Source organism: Cherax quadricarinatus, chromosome 7, assembly GCF_038502225.1.
Source record: "Cherax quadricarinatus isolate ZL_2023a chromosome 7, ASM3850222v1, whole genome shotgun sequence".
NCBI classification, from domain to species: Eukaryota; Metazoa; Arthropoda; class Malacostraca; order Decapoda; family Parastacidae; genus Cherax; species Cherax quadricarinatus.
The window spans coordinates 31,534,040-31,556,748 of NC_091298.1; the positions used below are offsets into that span (position 1 = coordinate 31,534,040).

Below are 22,709 nucleotides of genomic sequence, written 5' to 3' on the forward strand. Positions count from 1 at the left end.
CCGCAACGCTTTATTCTTTAGTGGGCTGACTCTATATGGAGCTTGTTTAATCGGAGCAGCTCCTTGCACGTCAACATCGTGGATCCCCATGGTGCACTGTCTGGGGATATCTCCAAAGAGACTTCCATAAGTGGAAATCAAGTCTCTGATTTCACTTGATCTTTCCTTTTCTAAGTTACCGAGATACTCATCTAAGGTTTCCATTATTTCCGAGTTCTTCAGTCTTATCTCTACTCCACGCGAACAATCTTCTTTACTCGAGTCACCTTCCGGTGACCTCACCGCAGCCACAGGAACAAGTCCCTCGTAGTATTTCTTTAGCTGATTTATATGGTAAGTTCGGGTCGACTTTCTTCTTCCTGGTGTTCTTACCACGTAATTTACCTTACTCAGCTTCTTAATCACCTCCATTGGACCCTCATACTTGGGTTGCAAGGTATGGCCTGGCACCGGCTTTAAAGCTAAAACTTTGTCTCCCACATTTAATGAACGCTCAACAGCAGTCTTGTCATAATGTTGTTTCATACGGTTTTGAGCTTGTCGGAGGTTGTCAGCGGCCAATTGCTGAGTAAAAGCCAAGTGTTTTTGCATTGCCGAGGGGGATAAACATAAAGAAGGCTCCATTTTCCCAGACCATACGTCCTTTAACATTACTAACGGTCCTCGGACCGCATGACCATAAATGAGTTCAAAAGGACTAAATCCTAAACTCTCCTGTTCGCTCTCTCTTAAGGCAAGGAGGAGGAAAGGAATACCTTCATCCCAGTCCGTTGAGAACTGCTCACAGTATGCCCTCATCATGATCTTCAGGGTTTGGTGAAACCTCTCTATGACACCCTGGGTTTGGGGTCTATATGCTGTTGAAACAATGGGTTTAACTCCAACCCTGGACATAGCTTCACGGAAAATTTTTGATGTGAAATTCGTCCCCCTGTCAGATTGAATCTCCTTAGGGAATCCAAACTGTGCGAAGAATCTAAATAGGACTCTCACAATAGCCTTGGCACTAATCTTGCGAAGGGGCACAGCCTCTGGATACCGAGTAGTCGTATCCATTATCGTAAGAAGATATTGATTGCCAAGCCTAGTTTTTGGGAGAGGTCCCACACAGTCTATTACGAGCCGAGAGAAGGGTTCGCCTTCTACGGCAATAGGCAAGAGGGGTGCAGGAGGAGGTTTATGCGCAGGCTTCCCAATGAGCTGGCAAATAGCACAGTTTCTCAAGTACTCAGTCACAGTATCCTTCATCTTGGGCCAGAAGAAATATCGGGCTAATTTTCCTAAAGTCTTTCTTATACCCAAGTGTCCGCCCATGGGGCTAGAATGTGCCACTTCCAATGCTAACTCCCGAAACCGGACAGGTAAAACCAAAAGCTGTTTTGGCTTGAGACATGAATTAGCTGAAGTCGACGGAAATTTCTTCATCAGGATACCGTCAGAGAAATAAAAACATTCTTCCTTACCCTCAGCTTCCATCTCAGTAAGCGCTTGATCCCTTGCCCGTTTCAACGACGGGTCTTCAAGCTGTTCTTTTACTAAATTTTCACGATTAAAATCGCTACTCCGTAATGGGGCAAAATCTACCACTTGGGATTTTGGAGGCTGATTTTCGACTTCTTGTTGATCACTGGCACTGAACAGAGCATCCAAACCCCAATCTGAGGGTTCATCAGGAGTAGGCAGTGGTTCCAAATTCTTAGCCATAGCTCTGGTTATGGCTGTAAGAGGGAATAGACGAGGACCTTCCTTACACCCTTCAATGGCATAATTCTCTCCAGAGAACTTCTCTATAACATAAGGTTCTTGGCAAATTCCTCCTCTTCCTAAATCATTTCCCACCAATAGATCTACACTCTTAATGGGAAAATCAGTTTCAGAAAGGCCTACAACAGCTTCACCTTGATATGAATCGACGTTCACATATACCTTATGAAGGGGTACTCTTGTGATAGTGCCACCGTAACCTTCTAGCAAAACATCCAGGTTAATATAAGTGTCATCATTTAGAGGAAGTACTCCTTTTCTCAGTAAGGTCAGGTAGCTTCCCGTATCCCGATAGGATACTATGTCCACCATTTGGTCCTCTGTAACACCAGCCTTACCCTTAAAGAAGTAAGGCAACATGGCTTCCGAAACTTTGTCTGCGAACAACTCAGAGGGAATTAGGCACTTTGATTTTGAGGAAGACGTCATCTGTACAGGTAATGTTTCAGAACCTGACCGCCTACGGTCTCGATTTAATTGGAAACATGAGCGCCTCCAATGTCCTGGTTTCTGACAATAAGAGCAAGTTGGGCCTCTTCTTGATGCATTTCCCTCGTAAGATGGTTTTCCTTTACCATTACTGTGGACGACATTCGAGTAGGCTTTTGCTGAATGAGGAGGAGAGGTCTGCTGATCCATTTTCCTAGGAGAGAAAGACTGACTCTTAGGAGAACATAACCTGGCTTTCTCTCTAGACCCTTTTTCCTTGGTCAATTGAGAGGTTATCTCAAAGTGATCAGCTAGAGAAGCAGAGGCCAACACATCTGCAGTCTGGTGTTCGATAACAAAGGAGCGTACATCGCCCGTCAGAGAGTTCTGAAATTCTTCTTGCAAGATCAACTGCATCAGACGCTCCATAGTATCACACTCAGATGACCTCAACCATCGCTCTAGAGCCACCTTCTTTTGCCGGGCAAATTCAACCCAGGTTTGGCCGGGCAGTCTTCGTAGAGAGCGGAAGGTGCGCTGATAACTTACAGGAAGTAAGTCATACTCCTTTAAAATGATCTTCTTAACTGCCTCGTAATCTGCATACTTATCATACGGGAGAGCTGCAGTACATGATTGAGCCTTACCCTTAAGTGTGGTGTGAAGTAAGGTAGCCCAATGTTCACGAGGCCATCTCATCCCTCGTGCCTGATTCTCAAATGTGTCGAAGTAAGTGTCCAAGTCTGTTTCACAAAATCTGGGCACTAATGAGGCAGCCCTGTGCAGGTCAAAGGTCAAGGCTTGAGTAGCAGGCGACTTACTCTTTTCTTCTTTTTGCCTCTCGAATCTGATGTTTTCCCTCTCGAACTCCTCTTTATACAGCAGGCGCTGGGATTCCAGTTGCTCTGTTTGCAACTTTATAAGATGTTCCAGACGTTGAAAGTGTTCGAGTGTGAGAGGAGTCAAAGGTACTGGAGGAGTGGGAGGAGAGAGTCCCTCTAGGCGAAGCTTGGGACGAGCTCCACCTCCGGTCGCCCCCACATGACCAGGGCTAGCTAATGGGCTCTCATTACACGAATCAGGCGGTACGTTGTCCCGAGACATAGCCTCTGCTCCCAAAGTGAGGCCTTCGAATGAAGCCACCAAATGAGCTACTCCAAGGGACAAAGATTCCTCCGAGGGTGTCTTGTCATGCGAGTCCAACCTCGGGACAGTGTCAGATGGCTGAGAAAATAGTATGTTCTGTATTATAGAACGGACAGTACTCGCTATATAACGATTGTTATATGAAACTCCTAAATATCTAGCAACTTGCCAGCATTGTTGCAGTGGTAAAGTCTTCAGCGTATCTGGAGTCAGGTTCTTCACCAACTGTGATATGTCACGATCCATGGTCAAGAAGTTCAAAGATCCCGGACGGGCCCCCACTTGTTACGGTTCAAATCTTAATCTTTAGCCAGGTTAGTGCACTCCGTAACAACACACTTCATAGAATGAAAGGATATGTTTCCAAACTTAGAAATGTAAGGCACAAATAATAGTTACTCAGTCTTTTCAAGTTTCTTTTTATTTAAAAGCTTAAATACTTTAGATATTCATAAATATCTATTAAATATCACTGTCAGAAACTTTCTTTCACACAAGAAAACTCTTAAATAGAAAGTACATGTCAATATGGTCATTACACTTGACAATGATCAGAGGAATATTATCGCTTCCTCAATAGTAACATTACTTGTGTGTAAGTACATATATTGAGAATTAACACTTTTTCTGAGTAACTCCCTGGCATAAGGAATATATCATAAAGTTCTAAGCTTGACACTGGTCGTCACATCGTAACCTGAAGATAACTGTATATCATTGTCAGCAGACTTCACAATAAACCACAAGCTGGATCAGGAGTTTCTATAACCCAATTCTCTATCCAAGTGAGAATAAGGCGGAGTACTAGGAGGGTAGCTCAGTCAATGCACACTTAGTCAGCAGAGAGAGTGAACTGCCATATACAGTAAATTCCTTCATGACATCAACTCGTCAAAAGGGGGAGAGGGTAGAGCGGTGCAAACTACCCACCAATGGAGATACCTTGTTATAAACCTTAGCCAGGAGTACCTATCTAACACATTACTCAAGATATATATATATACATCATACCCGGGTATATTCCTAAATCAGATAATATTATAAACTAGTGGAATCTTTAATTTAGCTAATATTAAAGAAACCCAGAGTATAATATTAAGTGGATAATACATATAAATTAATCACATTATGACCTTGGTCATAACACTGGTCCTCCAGCTATTGCACTAATCTCTTGTGTGGAACTGTGTCAAAAGCAGTGTGTGTGTGGTCTCACCTATTTGTACTCACCTATTTGTGGTTGCAGGGGTCGAGTCTTAGCTCCTGGTCCCGCCTCTTCACCGGTTGCTACTGAGCCCTCTCTCTCCCCGCTCCATGAGCTTTATCAAACCTCGTCTTAAAACTGTGTATGGTTCCTGCCTCCACTACGTCATTTTCTAGGCTATTCCACTGCCTGACAGCTCTGTGACTGAAGAAATACTTCCTAATATCTCTCTGACTCATTTGTGTCTTCAGCTTCCAATTGTGGCCTCTTGTTTCTGTGTCCCCTCCCTGGAACATCCTGTCTTTGTCCACCTTGTCTGTTCCACGCAGTCATTATCATGTCTCCCCTGACCCTCCTGTCCTCCAGTGTCGTCAGGCCGATTTCCCTTAATCTTTCTTCATAGGACATTCCCCTTAGCTCTGGAACTAACCTTGTGGCAAACCTTTGTACTTTCTCTAGTTTCTTGACGTGCTTTATCAAGTGCGGGTTCCAAACAGGTGCTGCATACTCCAGTATGGGCCTGACATACACGGTGTACAGTGTCTTGAACGATTCCTTACTAAGGTATCGGAATGCTGTTCTCAGGTTTGCCAGGCGCCCATATGCTGCAGCAGTTATCTGATTGATGTGTGCTTCCGGAGACATGCTCGGTGTTATACTCACCCCAAGATCTTTCTCCTTGAGTGAGGTTTGCAGTCTTTGGCCACCTAGCCTATACTCTGTCTGTGGTCTTCTGTGCCCCTCCCCCATCTTCATGACTTTGCATTTGGCAGGATTAAATTCGAGAAGCCATTTGCTGGACCAGGTGTCCAGTCTGTCCAGGTCTCTTTGAAGTCCTGCCTGGTCCTCATCAGATTTAATTCTCCTCATTAACTTCACATCATCTGCAAACAGGGACACTTCTGAGTCTAACCCTTCCTTCATGTCGTTCACATATATCAAAAATAGCACTGGTCCTAGGACCGACCCCTGTGGGACCCCGCTCGTCACAGGTGCCCACTGTGATACATCATTACGTACCATGACTTGTTGTTGCCTCCCTGTCAGGTATTCTCTGATCCATTGCAGTGCCCTTCCTGTTATATGCGCCTGATGCTCTAGCTTCAGCACTAATCTCTTGTGAGGAACTGTGTCAAAGGCCTTCTTGCAGTCCAAGAAGATGCAATCAACCCACCCCTCTCTCTCGTGTCTTACTTCTGTTATTTTATCATAAAACTCCAGAAGGTTTGTGACACAGGATTTGCCTTCCATGAATCCGTGCTGGTTGGCATTTATACTCTTGTTCCGTTCCAGGTGCTCCACCACTCTCCTCCTGATAATCTTCTCCCTAATTTTGCATACTATACACGTCAATGACACAGGTCTATAGTTTAGTGCAAATCGCCCATTACCAGTAACTTTGCTCTGCTCTGCTCTGTGTGTGTGTGTGTGTGTGTGTGTGTGTGTGTGTGTGTGTGTGTGTGTGTGTGTGTGTGTGTTCGAAAATCAATCTAACGAAGAAAATATATTCATATCATTGCCTGATATATCAGGGAGACACCAAACGTAGCTGGAGCTGCTACATATCACGACTACAATTTGAGTCCCCGTCCATGGTCCTGTATATTTACTGACAGTCGTTTATTGCAGGTTTTACTCTGTCAGTTTGTGCGGGGCACAGTGACTACCTTTATCAAGCTTTATCTGAACAATTACCTGCTTCTGTCTACCTCGCCCAGGTAGGCAGCAGACACACCCATCGAGTCCCGAGGGTCACCCACTATCCTTGTTTCATTTCTTCGGCTCAAGACCACCTTCTTCCCCCATCCATCACGCACCATTCCCCACTCCAATTCCTAGGATCAAGACAACCCACCAATCAGTCAGCCCATTCACGGATCACTCCATCCTTTCATTATTTCCTCAGATCAAGATCACATAACACCCTCACTTCTGAAGACCACCCACAATCCCTGTTCCACTTTCTCGAATCAAGACCACCTAACCCCCCCAGAGCACCCAAAAGCCTCACCCACTCCATTTCCTACGAACAAGGTCCTCATCTGCGCCCTTGCTAACCCTCACCCCACTCCACCCAAAGATCACCTCCCTTTCCTATGCTCAATTCTCTTGAATCGAAAGCACCTATCATCCACCCATACTTATCCACCAACCTCATCCAAGAGCACCATCTTAATAATAATAATAATAATAATAATAATAATAATAATAATAATAATAATAATCTTCATTTCTACAAGTACATGTACAAGGTATACAGGCCTAACTGACATCAATGACATACCACTATGTAGAAAGCCCCTTGTTATGCAGAGCATTTCGGGCAAATTCGGTCAGTTTTATCCCAGGATGCGACCCACACCAGTCGACTAACACCCAGGTGCCTATTTTACTGACACGTGAACATGGACGGCAGGTGTTTTAATAAAATACGTCTTAATGTTTCCACCCATACCGAGGATCAATCCCCGGACCTTAGTGTGTGAGCTGAATGCGGTAGCAATCGAGCTACGGGACAAACCTTCCATGCTCATGTTTTCCTTCTCACCCAGCATCCACCCCTTGACCTCTCGGTTTAAGATCATCCATTCCCCATCCCCACCCTCACCCTCCCACCCTCTAACCTCACCTTCCTGCCTACCCACCACCCTCAGTGCCCCTGGTGGCTTCCCTGGCTTAGACTCAGAGAAAAGACCAATAATAATGATATCTTTATTTAATACAAGTACATGTACAAGGTATACAGGCCTAGCTGACATCAATGACATACTACTGTATAGAAAGCCGCTTGTTATGCTGAGCATTTCGGGCAAATTAGGACAGTTTTGTCCCAGGATGCGACCCACACCAATCAATTGACACTCAGGTACACATTTTACTGATGGGTGAACATGGACAACCGGTGTAAGGAAACACGTCCAATGTTTCCATGCCTTTGCCGGGAGTCGAACCCGGACCCTCACCATATGAAGCGAAAGGTTTTGCCACCTGGCGAAAATCCGCGAGAGGTTTTGCCACCAACACGCCATACGTGTCATTATGTGTTATTCATTAGCAGTAAGCCGAGAACAAAAGGTATTTTCAGCGTTAGAATGTGAAAGACGTTAGACATAGTAAAAAATATTACATTGTAAAAGAAACCCCACTGTGTTCCACAAGGCACAGTACTCACTCCCATTCTATTCCTCATCCTCATATCTGACATAGACAGAGATGTACGCCATAGCTCCGTGTCTTCCTTTGCGGATGACACCCGGATTGCCATGACAGTGACCTCCTCGCAAGACTTCAAGCGGACATCAACCAAATCTTCAAATGGGCCACTGAAAACAATATGAAGTTAAACGAGGAGAAATTTCAACTACTCATATATGGGAAACTTGAAGAAATTAAAAATGTATCAGGGTATACGACAAATTCTAACCGTACAATAGAGCGGATCTGGGAGTGACAATGTCAAAGAATCTCGCCTTCAAAACCACAACAATGTATCTACCTCATCCGCTAGGAAAATGATAGGATGGATAATGAGAACCTTCAAAACTAGGGATGCCAAGCCCATGATGATTCTCTTCAAATCGCTTGTGCTCTCTAGGCTGGAATACTGCTGTACACTAACGGTCCTCTTCAAGGCTGGCGACACTGCAGACCTGGAGAGTGTACAAAGAACTTTCACGGCACACATAAGTACGAAAAGGCACATAAATTACTGGGAACGGTTGAAGGTCCTTGATCTGTATTTCCTGGAACGCAGGCGAAAGAGATACATGATAATATACACGTGGAAGGTCCTGGAGGGATTGGTACCAAACCTGCACACGAAAATCACTCCCTATGAAAGCAAAAGACTCTGCAGGAGATGCAACATTCCCCCGATGGAAAGCAGGGGCGCCACGAGTACACTGAGAGACAACACAATAAGTGTCCTGGGCCCAAGACTATTCAACTGTCTCCCAGCATGCATAAGGGGGGATTACCAATAGACCCCTCGTTGTCTTCAAGAAGGCACTGGACAGGCACTTAAAGTCAGTACCTGACCAACCGGGCTGTGGTTCGTACGTCAGCTTACGTGCGGCCAGCAGTAACAGCCTAGTTGATCAGACCCTGATCCACCATGAGGCCTGGTCTCAGACCGGGCCGCGGGGGCGTTAACCCCCGAAACCCTCTCCAGGTAAACGTTTTACATTTTTTTTGCCCAGATGCAATTACGAAGGTAAGCATGAGAAGCATAGATTATATTAGAACAGAGATCAAAACATTGGTGTTTCCCCTTCTCCTTGTATTGTGATGATATCCTCATATGTTTCTTTTAAGCGACGTTTTCCCAATTCTTACGAAATCGCGTTTTGTTTCAAGTTCTCCCTCCAAGAACAAAGATAATCTTAAGGTCTATAATACTTTGGTGTTGGTGTTGTAACACTTTGTTGTTGGTGTTGTAACACTTTGGTGTTGGTGTTGTAACACTTTGGTGTTGGTGTTGTAACACTTTGGTGTTGGTGTTGTAACACTTTGGTGTTGGTGTTGTAACACTTTGGTGTTGGTGTTGTAACACTTTGGTGTTGGTGTTGTATTGGCAATAAAGTTCCGGAGGAAAATGCTTACCTTTTATCTTTGTCGAGATAAGGGACATCCCATGAAATAGATTTCCTGAGAAGCATGGAGAGACAGGTGGAGGAGAGGCCGTCTGAGAGACAGGTGGAGCTAGGTGGAGAAGAGGCGGTTTGAGAGACAGGTGGTGCTAGGTGGAGAAGAGGCGGTTTGAGAGACAGGTGGTGCTAGGTGGAGGAGAGGCGGTCTGAGAGACAGGTGGAGCTAGGTGGAGGAGAGGCGGTCTGAGAGACAGGTGGAGTGAGGTGTAGAAGAGATGGTAGACGTAGGGAGAGCGAGGATGGGGACAGATTTTGGGGAAGGTAAGGATACCCGAGACAGTGAGGATGTACAAAAATCCTCTTGACTTAACACTAAGACCTCAAGCCATCTCCTTCATAACCTTAGATTATCTCTCTCCGTTATTTATTTGCTTCGCTTAGTGAAAAATGTAAGATTACTTCTCAATTCATTACTTTCCTTCTCTTTCCTGACTCAAGATATTTACTTCTTAGATCATCTTCTTTATTTTACCTCCCTTTCTAGAACAAATATATTCTACCCAATACCCGACAAATAAATGGTTTAACTAAATGAAATCGTGAGGGGCACTCTGAGAAAACCAACCTGGACGTGGTTTGATTTTGTGTTATTATTTTCCAATAATTAAAGCTGTGGTTCTTTTTTTGGCTTTATTCTGCATCTTATTATCATTATTAACTTTTTTTTTTACTTCGCCTCGTTATGGAAATAGTGATAATCTAGGAATATTAACTGAGGGAAGCGCAGGAAATCCAGCCTTTGTTACCCTGTTGTTGGTACCGTTTTATTACCCATATATTGTTTGTATGAAATAGAGCAATAATATTGAATGATTTTATTATATATTTACCATGTCTTCACCATTGAGCGAATTAAAGTTATGAAATAAGACTACCTTCTTGACTTACCTTATTTCATATATGTACCAATTTTTTCTCAAGGTCTTAAGATTACCTATATTCTTGGGTTAAGTCTACCATATGGGTGATGGAAGGAGAATTTGGAATAAAAAAAAAAGCGGTATTGAAAGAATTGGGAACACTTCGTGTTAAAGAAATATATGAGTATATCATGAAAAAACTAGGAGGAAAAAAGGTAATGTTTTGATCCCTGTATGATCATCTATTCTTGTCATGTTTACCTTCGTAATTGCTTCAGAAAATAAATTGGTAAAATGTTATCAAAATGTATTATTTTACCATGGATTTTTACCATGTCTCAGGCTGAGAATGCCTTTTGTGTTCGGCTTACTACTGATGAATACCACGTACCTTACTTTTGATATTCCTTTGATGAGTACCTAGAGTTCTTCTGCTACCAGAGCCGGGCCATGTGCTAGGCTCGTCTGGTGCTCGCCTGGTCATCCAAGCTTTTTGCTGCTGGTGTCCTCCTTACCGACATATCCATCACAGCCTGGTTGATCTGCCACCTGGTGAAGCTACTTATCCAGTTTCCTCTTGAAGACTTCTACACTTGTCCCAACAGTGTTTCTGATATCTTCTGGTAAGAGGTTGAATAGTCTGGGGTCACAGACATCGATGCAGAGTTCTCCATTTGGTGTCCACTGCATTCCTGCTTTTCACTGGATTTATTTTACACTTCCTCCCATATCTCTCTCAAGAATGTTGTTATGACAGTATGCAGATTTGAGACAAGGCCCTCAAGTACTTTCCAGGTAAATATTATCATGCAATTCTCTTTCCTCCGCTCCAGTGAATGAACATTTAAGACTTTAAGATATTCCCTGTAATTTAAATGTTTTATGGCCTCTATGCGGGCCGTAAACGACCTCCGTGTCTGTTCCAGGTTTGATATTTATCTTGCCTTGAATGGAGCCATCTACACTGAGCAATATTCAAAATAAGAGAGCACAATCAGTTTGAAAAGTGTCACCACTAGCATTATTTTCCATGTTTTGAAAGTTCTTATTATCCACCCTGTCATCTGACACATGTGGTGTGTAAGTCTTATTTCTGAGTCTTACCCTGGGAACCCATTAGCAACACTAAGGGTGGTGGGTGAGAGAGTGGGTAGGCAGGATGGCGAGGTCACAGGGTGGGTGGTGGGTGAGGGTGAGGATGGGGAATGAGTTATCTTTATCCGAGAAAATGGAATTACAAAACACAAATAATCCACACACAGGAGAGAGGAGCTTACGACGACGTTTCGGTCCGACTTGGACCATTTACAAAGTCATAGTGGGACTGTAAATGGTCCAAGTCGGACCGAAACATCGTCGTAAGCTCCTCTCAAAATAGTTATCTTATGGATCAAGGGGTGGAAAGGAAAACATGCGCGTGTAAGGTGGTGAGTGAGGAGGGTGGGCGGGTGAACGTGGAAGGTGGTTGTTGGTGGGGAGGTTAGTGAGTGGAGAGGGTTGGTAATACCTGGAGAGGGCTTCGGGGGTCAACGCCCCCGCGGCTCGGTCTGAGACCAGGCTATTACTGCTGGCCGCACGCAAACTTACGTATGAACCACAGCCCGGTTGGTCAGGTACTGACTTTAGGTGCCTGTCCAGTGCCTTCTTGAAGACAGCCAGGGGTCTATTGGTAATCCCCCTTATGTATGCTGCGAGGCAGATGTATGCTGGGTGGGTGAACATGGTAGATGTTGGTCTTGGAAGAGGTTGGTGGGTAAAGAAGGGTTACCTGGAGGTTGCCTGGAGGTTATTCCTGGGATCAACGCCCCCGCGGCCCGGTCCATGACCAGGCCTCCCGGTGGATCGGGGCCTGATCAACCAGGCTGTTACTGCTGGCCGCACGCAGTCCAACGTACGAGCCACAGCCCGGCTGATCCGGCACTGACTTTAGGTATCTCTCCAGCTCTCTCTTGAAGGCAGCCAGGGGTTTATTGGCAATTCCCCTAATGATTGATGGGAGGCTGTTGAACAGTTTTGGGCCCTGGACACTTATGGCGTTTTCCCTTAGTGTACCAATGGCGTCCCTACTTTTAATTGGGGGCATTTTGCATCGCCTGCCCAGTCTTTTACTTTCGTAGGGAGTGATTTCTGTGTGCAGATTTGGGACCATTCCTTCCAGGATTTTCCAAGTGTAGATTATGATATATCTCTCCCTCCTGCTTTCCAACGAGTACAAGTCAAGTGCTTCCAAGCGTTCCCAGTAGTTACGGTGCTTGACAGAACTTATACGTGCAGTAAAGGATCTCTGTACACTCTAGATCTGCAGTTTCACCTGCTTTGAATGGAGATGTTAATGTACAGCAGTATTCCAGCCTAGAGAGAACAAGTGATTTGAAAAGGATCATCATTGGCTTGGCATCTCTCGTTTTGAACGTTCTCATTATCCATCCTATCATTTTCTTTGCACTTGCGATCGTGGCACTGTTGTGATCCTTGAAAATGAGATCCTCAGACATTACTACTCCGAGGTCCCTTACATTATTTTTCCGCTCTATTGTATGGCCAGAGTCTGTAGTATACTCTGTTCTAGTTACTATTTTCTCCAGTTTTCCATAACGGAGTAGTTGGAATTTGTCCTCATTGAGCATCATATTGTTTACCGTTGCCCACTGGAAAACTTTGTTTATATCTTCTTGGAGGTTAACCGCGTCCTCAGCAGATGACAGCCTCATGCAGATCCTACTATCATCTGCAAAGGATGATACGGTACTGTTTATCTGGAGTTTATCTGGAGAGAGTTCCGGGGGTCAACGCCCCCGCGGCCCGGTCTGTGACCAGGCCTCCTTAGGTCAGTGTCCCAGGATGCGACCCACACCAGTCGACTAACACCCAGGTACCCATTTTACTGATGGGGAACATAGACAACAGGTGGAAAGAAACACGTCCAATGTTTCTACTCTGGCTGGGAATCGAACCCAGGCCCTCGCCGTGTGAAGCGAGAGCGTTAACCACCAGGCCACCAGGTGTATATCTCTGTCTATGTCTGATATGAGGATGAGGAATAAGAAGTGGGCGAGTACTGTGCCTTGTGGAACAGAGCTCTTCAATATGGCAACCTCCGATTTAACTCTGTTGACCACTACTCTTTGTGTTCGATTTGTTAGGAAGTTGAAGATCCATCTCCCCACTTTCCCAGTTATTCCTTTAGCACGTATTTTATGGGCTATTACGCCATGATCGTATTTGTCAAATGCTTTTGCAAAGTCTGTGTATATTACATCTGCATTCTGATTTTCTTCCAGTGCATCCAAGGCCATATCACAGTGATCCAGTAGTTGTGAAAGGCAGGAGCGACCTGCCCTGAACCCATGTTGCCCTGGATTGTGCAGATTTTGGGAATCCAGGTGATTTGCAATCCTGCTTCTTAGCACTCTTTCAAAGATTTTTATGATGTGGGACGTCAGAGCTATTGGTCTATAGTTCTTAGCTAATGCTTTGCTGCCACCTTTATGGAGTGGGGCTATATTCGTTGTTTTAAGTGACTGTGGAATTTCACCCATGTACTTAGGGCATGCGAGAGGGGTTTCTTGCAGTTCTTAATGAATACAGAGTTCCACGAGTCTGGGCCCGGGGCTGAGTGCATGGGCATGTTGTCAATGGCTTTTTCGAAATCTGTCGGAGTTAGGATAATGTCGGAAATCTGGCATACATTTATGGAGTTTGAGGCTCATTCATGAAGAAATCATTTGGGTCGTCGATCCTCAGACTGATTAGTGGTTCACTAAACACAGAGTCGTACTGGGATTTCAATATTTCACTCATTTCCTTGTTGTCATCTAAGTCCCATCCTGTCTGAGTAAGGGCCCGATACTAGATGTGGTATTTGCCTTGTTTTTGGCATATGAAAAAAAAATATTTTGAATTTCTTTCAATTTCATTAATACCTTTAAGCTCCTCCTGTCTCTCCTGGTTCCTGTAAGAGTCATTTAACTTAAGTTTGATAGTTTCCACTTCCCTGGTCAGCACCTCCTTTCGTGTATCAGATATTCTAACACTCCTGAGGAACTCAGTGACTCTTCGTCGTCTTCTGTAGAGGGAGCGTCTTTCTCTCTCCGGTTTACTCCTGCTCTTCTTCTTTCTTAGGGGAATATGCCTGGAACATGCTTCAGCTGCCAGGAAGTTGATCCTTTAAGGGCACTGGTTTGGATCCATGCTATTTAAGATATCTTCCCAACATGTTTCATTTCGGACATGGTTTTCCTGGTCCCAGTTAATGTTCTTGTTGTTGAAGTTGTATTTTGTGAAGACATCTTCACAGGTACATGCATTCTGCTGATCAGGATTCCTATGCATGTACGTCTGGACTTCGATTAGGTTGTGATCAGAATTAGTTGTTTTTGATATTCTTATGTCTCTTATCAGGTCCTCATTATTTGTGAAGATAAGGTCAAGTATGTTTTCTAGTCTTGTTGGCTCTGCTATCTGCTGGCTTAAGGTGTGTTTTTCGCAGAGGCTTAGTAGCTCATGTGTGTGTGACCTTTCACCTGTGCTGCCTCCGGGGATTGTTTCAGCTATAACATTATTTGCTACATTCTTCCATTTTGTATGCCTTGGGTTGAAATCACCAGCAGTAAGATGTTTGGGGATGGAGCTGGAAGGCTTTCCAGACAGTAATAAATTTTCAGTAGGGTGAGTGTTAGGTGTTCTTGAACCAGGAAAATGGAGCCAGGGGGAGTGTGGGTGGTCTTGGAATGGAATGATGTGAAGACGGGAATGCGTATCTTGTTCCGAGGAAATGGAGTGGTTGAGGCTTGTAGGTGGTCTTTTTCTGAAGAATTGGAGCAGACTACGGTGGGTAGTATTGATCCGAGGAATTGGAGAGAGTGAGTCTGGCGAGTGATCTTGGGGTAGGAGAAGTAGGTGATATTGATCCAATGGGAATGGAGCAAGAATGCTGCAAGGTCTTAAGAGGAAGGTGATCTTGATCCGTGGAAATGGAGCAGGGATGGTTTGTGGGGGTGATCTTGATTCGAAAAATTGGAGTGGAGAGATGTTAGGTGATGGGTAGGGGTGGTAGGTGCTCTTGATCAGAGGAAATTGAGTCGGGTGGAAAAGTCTCTTGCCTACCTGGGCGAGATAATCACTCAGAATATACTCTTCACGAAAAAGATAGTCACTCTGTTGCCCTCTATCCTACCGAGGGGTATGAGACGTTCACTACGTGTCGCAAGATTTGACGAAATAACTTATGGCAAGCCTGGTGTTTTGGGGGTATGAGAGTGACCACCTAGCTATGGCTAGGTGCCCCATATTTATCTGGGATCTAGCTGTATGGCTAAAGTACTTCCTCCGTAAGCCATTTGTGTCGTAAAAGGCTACTAAAGTGCCGGAAGCGAGGGGCTAGTAGCTCTTCTCCTGTATGAATTGTTAAATTTAAAATGAAAATCGTACGTTTTTCTTTTTTAGGTCACTCTCCGTCACAATCCCGGTGCGTTGAAACAAAAAATGTGTGTGTGTGTGTGTGTGTGTGTGTGTGTGTGTGTGTGTGTGTGTGTGTGTGTGTGTGTGTGTGTGTGTGTGTGTGAGTGTACCCTGTTGTGAGATTTTAGGGTTGTATATTTTTACCTTGTTTCATGAGTTGTAAACTTTTCTTTCTATCTTCACTGTTTTCCTTGTTTAATCAATCTGTGCTCTCTCTCTCTCTCTCTCTCTCTCTCTCTCTCTCTCTCTCTCTCTCTCTCTCTCTCTCTCTCTCTCTCTCTCTCTCTCTCTCTCTCTCTCTCTCTCTCTCCAACATACACACTAACGCCACTAACATTCGACGAAACTTACCTACTCGATATTTCTTTCACCAGTCACGGCGACACCGTGATGCAACGCCTTACATCGATGATGATTCGCATCAGCTGTGGTCCTCGGAGGCCGCTGACCTACTGGAGGGGGAGCAGGTCGATGCTCACCTTTTGGAACACCAAGGTGAGTTGATACCCCCATATTAGTAGGTTATCAGTTTGATACCTACCTTCAGGAGATGGAGTGGGCTGATGCCTACCTGCTAGAGATTAAGTAGGATGGTGCCTACCTTCAGGTGCCTCCATACCTGCAGGTACCTCCGTACCTGCAGGTACGGAGGTACTAGCCCGTACGCTAGTAACCGATTAGGTTGAGGCAAACCTACTGGAAGGCGAGTAGGTTGATGTATGTGTGCTAAACCACCAAGGTAAGTTGATGCTCACATACTAATAGACGATTAATTTGATTCCAACATGCTGTTAGGGATTAGGTTGATGCCTTCCTATTCGAGAATGAGTAGGTTGATGGTGGTTGATGTTCTTGGTGCAGCAGGGCTTTATCTAAGGCTTTGTTGTTTATATCAATAAGAAAACTTGGAAAAAAGTGTCGCTTCCTGTGGCACCGCAGTCGTCACATTGCCTAAGTAATGCACGTTCATTCGAGCTAATACAGTTTAACCCCACATCCACTGATTCGGTATCTTCGGTTCCAGTTATCCAAGGTTGACTGTGGCCCAAAAATACCTCTTAATTTTGCATAATAATTGTTCCAAAAAGCAAAAGTATAAAAAGTGGCAGTTCTTCAAAACCTAAGAGAAGCCATAAAGTCCTTCCCTTCAGTGAAAAAATTATTATCGCTGTTTATCATACTTTATCATTTAAACTTTATAATAGGTATGTATAGGATTATATATAGGGTTTGCTACTCTCCACTGTTTCAGTATCCACGGCAGGTCCTTGGAACGTATCCCCCGTGGATACGTATCCCCCGCGGATACGTATCCCCCGCGGATACGTATCCCCCGTGGATACGTATCCCCCGCGGATACGGGGAGTCTACTCTATTTTCATTTCCCATTCATGTAATATTTCATACATTCCATGAGGCCTGTTATTTTTTTATGCTTAATATTTAATATGTAACACTAACAAAAACTAATTTTTATATCTTAATATGTCCATGCAGCCAATTACCTTTTGTCTTGTGTAATTTATGCAAAACCATCATATTAAAAGGTCAGCTTAGAAATAAAGTATCTTGCTGATCTTAAGCACAACTTTCATAATTGTTATGTATTTCCACACATGCGTGTGCTTGTTGCATGAGTAGTGAAGGGTTCGTGAAATGCTGTTTTCTTGAATTTATTTTCGATAAACATTTCTTACGGGACGACGATGCACTACCTAGAAAGAAAAAATGGAAAAAATTTGGAAAAAATGTTTTTTTACCGAAAAATAGGGCATAAATCTGTCAACATGTTGATACAATCAGCTTGTTTCTATCATGTTTCTAAGTATCTTTTTCCAAGAATGTAATTTTTTGTTCTTGCTGTCATCAAGAGGACATGATGCCAATTCGTGTGACTTTTTTTACTTTACTCCAAAAAAATATGATTTTTATGATTGTTTCATTCCAAATACACTACAAGGCATCTTCTCTGTGGACGACATACTAATGTGCAGTGATAGCAGCTCAGTCGCCTGCAGGCTGCCGACAAGGGTGGGGGAGTGCGGTGTGCCATCATTTGGTGCTTCGTGATCGTAGAGTTTTACTGAAAACGTAATGTGTCTATTACTCAGGAATAAGTTATTGACCTTTTTTCCCTGTTTTTTGAAAAACTATTTGTAAGAGTATCATGATTTTTGCACACGTTATTGAGGAATGGTGGTTCTACTCAGTTGTATTGGGGATTTGTAATATTTTTTACCATGTTTTTTATTGATTTTTCCCCCAAAAAATCCTTAAAAAAAATTAAACATTGTTTATTATGCAATCTACTGACATTTCATCAAATGCAAGTTGAATTAGAAATATTTAGACCTTTATCTTTCATCTGATGTCAACTAGAACATTGTGCATCTTACCAATATTGTAAAAATGGTCGAGGTTTATGCCCTATAAAATATGGCACTATTTATTTTTTTCTCTCTATCTTTTAAGGCAAAAAATCACTATAAACGCAGTGTGCAGGTTTTAAATGCTGCCTAAATCAAAGTAAAAAAATAATTGAAGCTGGAACAAAAAAAAAAGTTAAATCATCGTGGCCCCTTAAAGTTTCCAATACCTGTAGAATATTCTGCCTCCATATTTTAGCACAAATAAGCTATGCCAACTTTTATGAGTAGTAATAATTTTAATATCATGCAAGTAATTTCAATCTTTTGTTCTGTTGATTTAAAAAGAAACTTATTTTCCCTATTGTTTTGTGTGTTTTTATCTAATACTTTTATCAAAAAAACGAGGACATTCAAGGGCAAATTATTAATTACGTGCTCAATTGATTTCGGAGCCATTTCGCTGCATATCATTAAGTTTTTATATTGTTTCAGTATTATTATTGTTTTTGTTTAGATGTGGATGTAAAATTGGCTCATTATGAAAGAAAATTTTTACCCTAATTACCCTATTAATATTAGCTAGATGAGTTTCCGGATTTTGAATGTAATCTCTTTGACATGATTATAACATCCTGTTGACGGGCAGAATTACTTTTTAATCAGTGCATTCATTCTTCTAGTATGGCACTCTCTAGTTGTTTCTTCTGTTATGCCTTTCTCTAGTTGTTTCTACTGCTATGCCTTTCTCTAGTTGTTTCTTCTGCTATGCCATTCTCTAGTTGTTTCTTCTGCTATGCCACCCTCTAGTTGTTTCTACTGCTATGCCACCCTCTAGTTGTTTCTTCTGCTATGCCACTCTCTTGCCGTTGTCCTATATCTCTCCCTACTCTCTTCCTCTATATCACTCTCAAGTTGTTTCTTTTACGTTGCCGTCCAGTTGTTGTTCTATTTACTGGATTTGAATACATAAAGTAAACCTGAACTGTGATTTGGACGGCTTTGGCAAATCTAAAAAAAAATTATCGAAGAAATTTAATTATCGGTATTTCCATCTAAGCCCCAGGTAAACAGGTGTATATATTCAAAAATGCTTGGAAACCAATATTCTGTGTTCAATAATTATTGAACCACTATCACTTTAAGTATTTAATGTGAGTCTTCGTCCCTTTCACAGGTTCTGTATAAAGACTTACTGTAATGAGTTGGTCGCGATGCCTACTATGTTAGGGATCTCATCTAAAGGTGTCTTTAATGTTCAGCTCTCGGTAAAATTAAGGAGGACATCAAGGTTTATTAAACCTTTCTTACTGAGTCACAATCAAACCAAACTGCTTGGAGAGTTGTTGTTGAAAGATTGACATCTGATTTACGCTGTTTTAATCATCACCAAGCAGAGAGCCAGATGTCTCATGAACTATCTGCGGAATTTTCGAAAGGACAGGTTGAGGTAACTTCGCCTTAGAGGTAACGCCTAGAAATAACAGCTACAAGACAGTCAAGATCAGCCGGGCTGCCAGGAACTGTAGACAACAAAGAGGACATCTGAAATCGACCCCTTCATGAATTCCAGAAGGTCATTCTAACTTAAGAAGTGAAGCAGACGACAATGGCAATGAATAAAGATCATGTTCTGCACAATATTGGAATTAGTGATCTTGTGGCTAGCCTCTTACCCCTTCTTTTCGGCACAGTTAAGCAGATGTTGCAAAAAAGTAGCAAGTTGTGCCATACCTTGATGGCTGGTGGAGAATTTAGGCTAGTGAAGCAATTGTTTACTTTTTTAAGAACATAAGAAAGAAGGAACACTGCAACAGGCTTACTGACCCATGCGGAGCAGGTCCATGTCCCCCCTCCGCGGATTAGACCAATGGCCCCCCCCGGATTAGCCTAATGACCCACCCAGTCTGGTCACCTCCACTCAAGGATGGAGCACTGCACCAGATCCAGCAGCACAAGCTAGTCAGGTCCAACTCACACCCACTCATGTATTTATCTAACCTATTTTTTAAAACTACACAACGTTTTAGCCTGAATAACTGTACTCGGGAGTCTGTTCCACTCATCCACAACTCTATTACCAAACCAGTGCTTTCCTGTATCCTTCCTGAATCTGAATTTTTCCAACTTGAAACCATTGCCGCGAGTCCTGTCTTGGCTGGAAATTTTCAGCACGCCATTTACATCCCCTTTATTTATTCCTGTTTTCCATTTATACACCTCGATCATATCCCCCTTAATTCTACGCCTTTCGAGAGAGTACAGATTCAGGGCCCTCAGTCTATCCTCATAGGGAAGATTTCTGATACATGGGATCATCTTTGTCATCCTCCTCTGTACGTTTTCCAGAGCATTTATGTCCATTCTGTAAGACGGTGACCAGAACTGAGCAGCATAGTCTAAATGAGGCCTAACCAAGGATATATAGAGTTGAAGAACAACCTGAGGACTTCTATTATTTATACTTCTAGATATGAAGCCAAGAATTCTGTTAGCTTTATTGCGAACAGTAATGCACTGTTGTCTTGGTTTTAGATTACTGCTAACTAGAACTCCTAAATCCTTTTCGCAATCAGTAGTATTAAGATCTACATTATTTAGTTTATATGTGGCATGGTTATTTAACTGTCCAACATTTAGAACTTTGCATTTGTCAATATTAAACTGCATCTGCCACTTCTCCGACCATTGCATCAGTCTATTCAAATCATCCTGGAGTGCTCTAGTGTCCTCATTAGAATGAATTGGACGGCCTATTTTGGTGTCATCAGCAAATTTGCTTATGTCGCTATTTATTCCCTCATCTATGTCGTTTATGTAAATTGTGAACAACAACGGGCCCAACACTGATCTCTGAGGAACACCGGTTGTTACGTGCCCCCATTCTGATTTCTCCCCATTTATGCAAACTCTCTGCTGTCTATTTGTCAGCCATGCCTCTACCCAGGAAAAAATTTCTCCTCCTATTCCGTGTGCCTTCAGTTTCCTCAATAGCCTCTGGTGTGGAACTCTATCGAAAGCTTTACTGAAGTCCATATACACAATATCATATTACCATGATCTACCTCCTCAAACACCTTAGTGAAAAAAGTTTGTAAATTCGTAAGACAGGAACGCCCCTTTGTAAAACCGTGTTGAGATTCATTAATCAACCTGTGCCTGTCAAGATGGCTACGAATTGCTTCTGCAATTATTGATTCCATAAATTTTCCCACGATGGAGGCAAGACTTATTGGTCTATAGTTCGAAGAGGTTTGTGAGGTTTCCCAGCTGCGTGTGGACAGGCTACTTTGGGAACATGTGTGAAGGTCCTGGTACCTGTTGCTTAAGAACATAAGAAGGAACACTGCAGCAGGCCCAGTGGCCCATGCGAGACAGATCCAAGTCACCTACCGGCCTAAGCTATTGACCCAAGGTAGTCAGGTCCAGGCCACATCCACTTAAGAAGGGAGAATCACTGCATCAGACCAATTAGCACAAGCTAGTAAGGTCCAACTCACACTCACTCATGTATTTATCTAACAAATTTTTAAAACTACACAATGTTTTAGCTTCAATGATGGTACTCGAGAGTTTGTTCCACTCATCCACAACTCTATTACTTAACCAGTACTTTCCTATATCCTTCCTGAATCTATTTTTTTTTTTTCCATCTTGAAACCATTGCTGCGAGTTCTATCTTGGCTAGATATTTTTAGCACGTTATTTACATTCTCTTTATTTTTTTCATTTTTTCCATGTATACACCTCAATCATATCCCCCCTATTTCTACGGCTTTCTAGAGAGTGCAGATTCAGGGCCCTCAGTCTATCCTCATAGGAAAGATTTCTGATACATGGGATCAACTTTGTCATTCTACTTTGTACGTTTTCTAGTGCATTTATATCCATTCTGTAATACGGTGACCAGAACTGAGCAGCATAGTCTAAATGAGGCCTAACCAAGGATATATAGAGTTGAAGAACAACCTGAGGACTTCTATTATTTATACTTCTGGATATGAAGCCAAGAATTCTGTTCGCTTTGTTGCGAACACTTAAGCGCTGTTGTCTTGGCTTTAGATTACCGTTAGCAAGAACTCCTAAATAATTTTCACAATCAATAATACTAAGATATACATGCAAAGCTTAGAGCTTTGCATTTGTCTATATTAAACTTCGTCTGCCACTTCTCCGGCCACTGCATCAGTCTATTCAAATCTTCCTGGAGTGCTCTAATGTCCTCGTCAGAATGAATTCGACGGCCTACTTTTGTGTTATTGGCGAACTTTTTTATGTAAAGTAAAAGGACACAAGCGCAACTAATGTGACATTTATTGTGGCAACGTTTCGCTCTCCAGGAGCTTTATCAAGCCATTACAAACAATACATGGACACAGAGGGTATATAAAGGCTCAGAGTGAGGTGTAATACTAGTGAGGTACCATTTCGATGTTCACTAGTGGTAGTAGTAGTAGTAGTAGTAGTAGTGACAAAAGTAATACAATATGGTAGAGCAATTAATTCGTACATGAGTAAAAGGATATAAAAGCTATTACTTGGGTAACATAAAAATAGGTTGGACAAATATAGACTGGAATGAGGCAGCTTGTTTCAGTGTTCACTCTCTGTGCTTTGTGTAGTATAACAGGAGAGACTATGTGATGGCAGGGTTTACTGTTTTCAGGAGGATTCTTGCTAAGACTTCGGAGATGGTGAAGCTGCCGTTGTTTTGTTTAATTGTATTCGAAACAGCGATCAGTGGTGATTCGAGGCACTTGCGTCTGCGGAAATTAGTTTCTTTGATCACTAATTTGGGCGTCTCTGAATTTCATGAGATGATTGGTGGAAT

General features: G+C 42.9%; 1 protein-coding gene across 4 annotated transcripts in view; it reads left to right on the top strand.

The window, feature by feature from the left end:
* LOC128686737 (follistatin-related protein 5) overlaps positions 1–22,709 on the top strand; it is a gene marked incomplete in the record, with an annotated part of 494,827 nt that overhangs the window by 168,427 nt on the left and 303,691 nt on the right. For all 4 annotated transcript variants that reach the window (XM_053773769.2, XM_070082387.1, XM_070082388.1 and 1 more), the window contains 1 exon segment: positions 15,887–16,007. In XM_053773769.2, the coding sequence (XP_053629744.2) occupies positions 15,887–16,007 (121 nt within the window).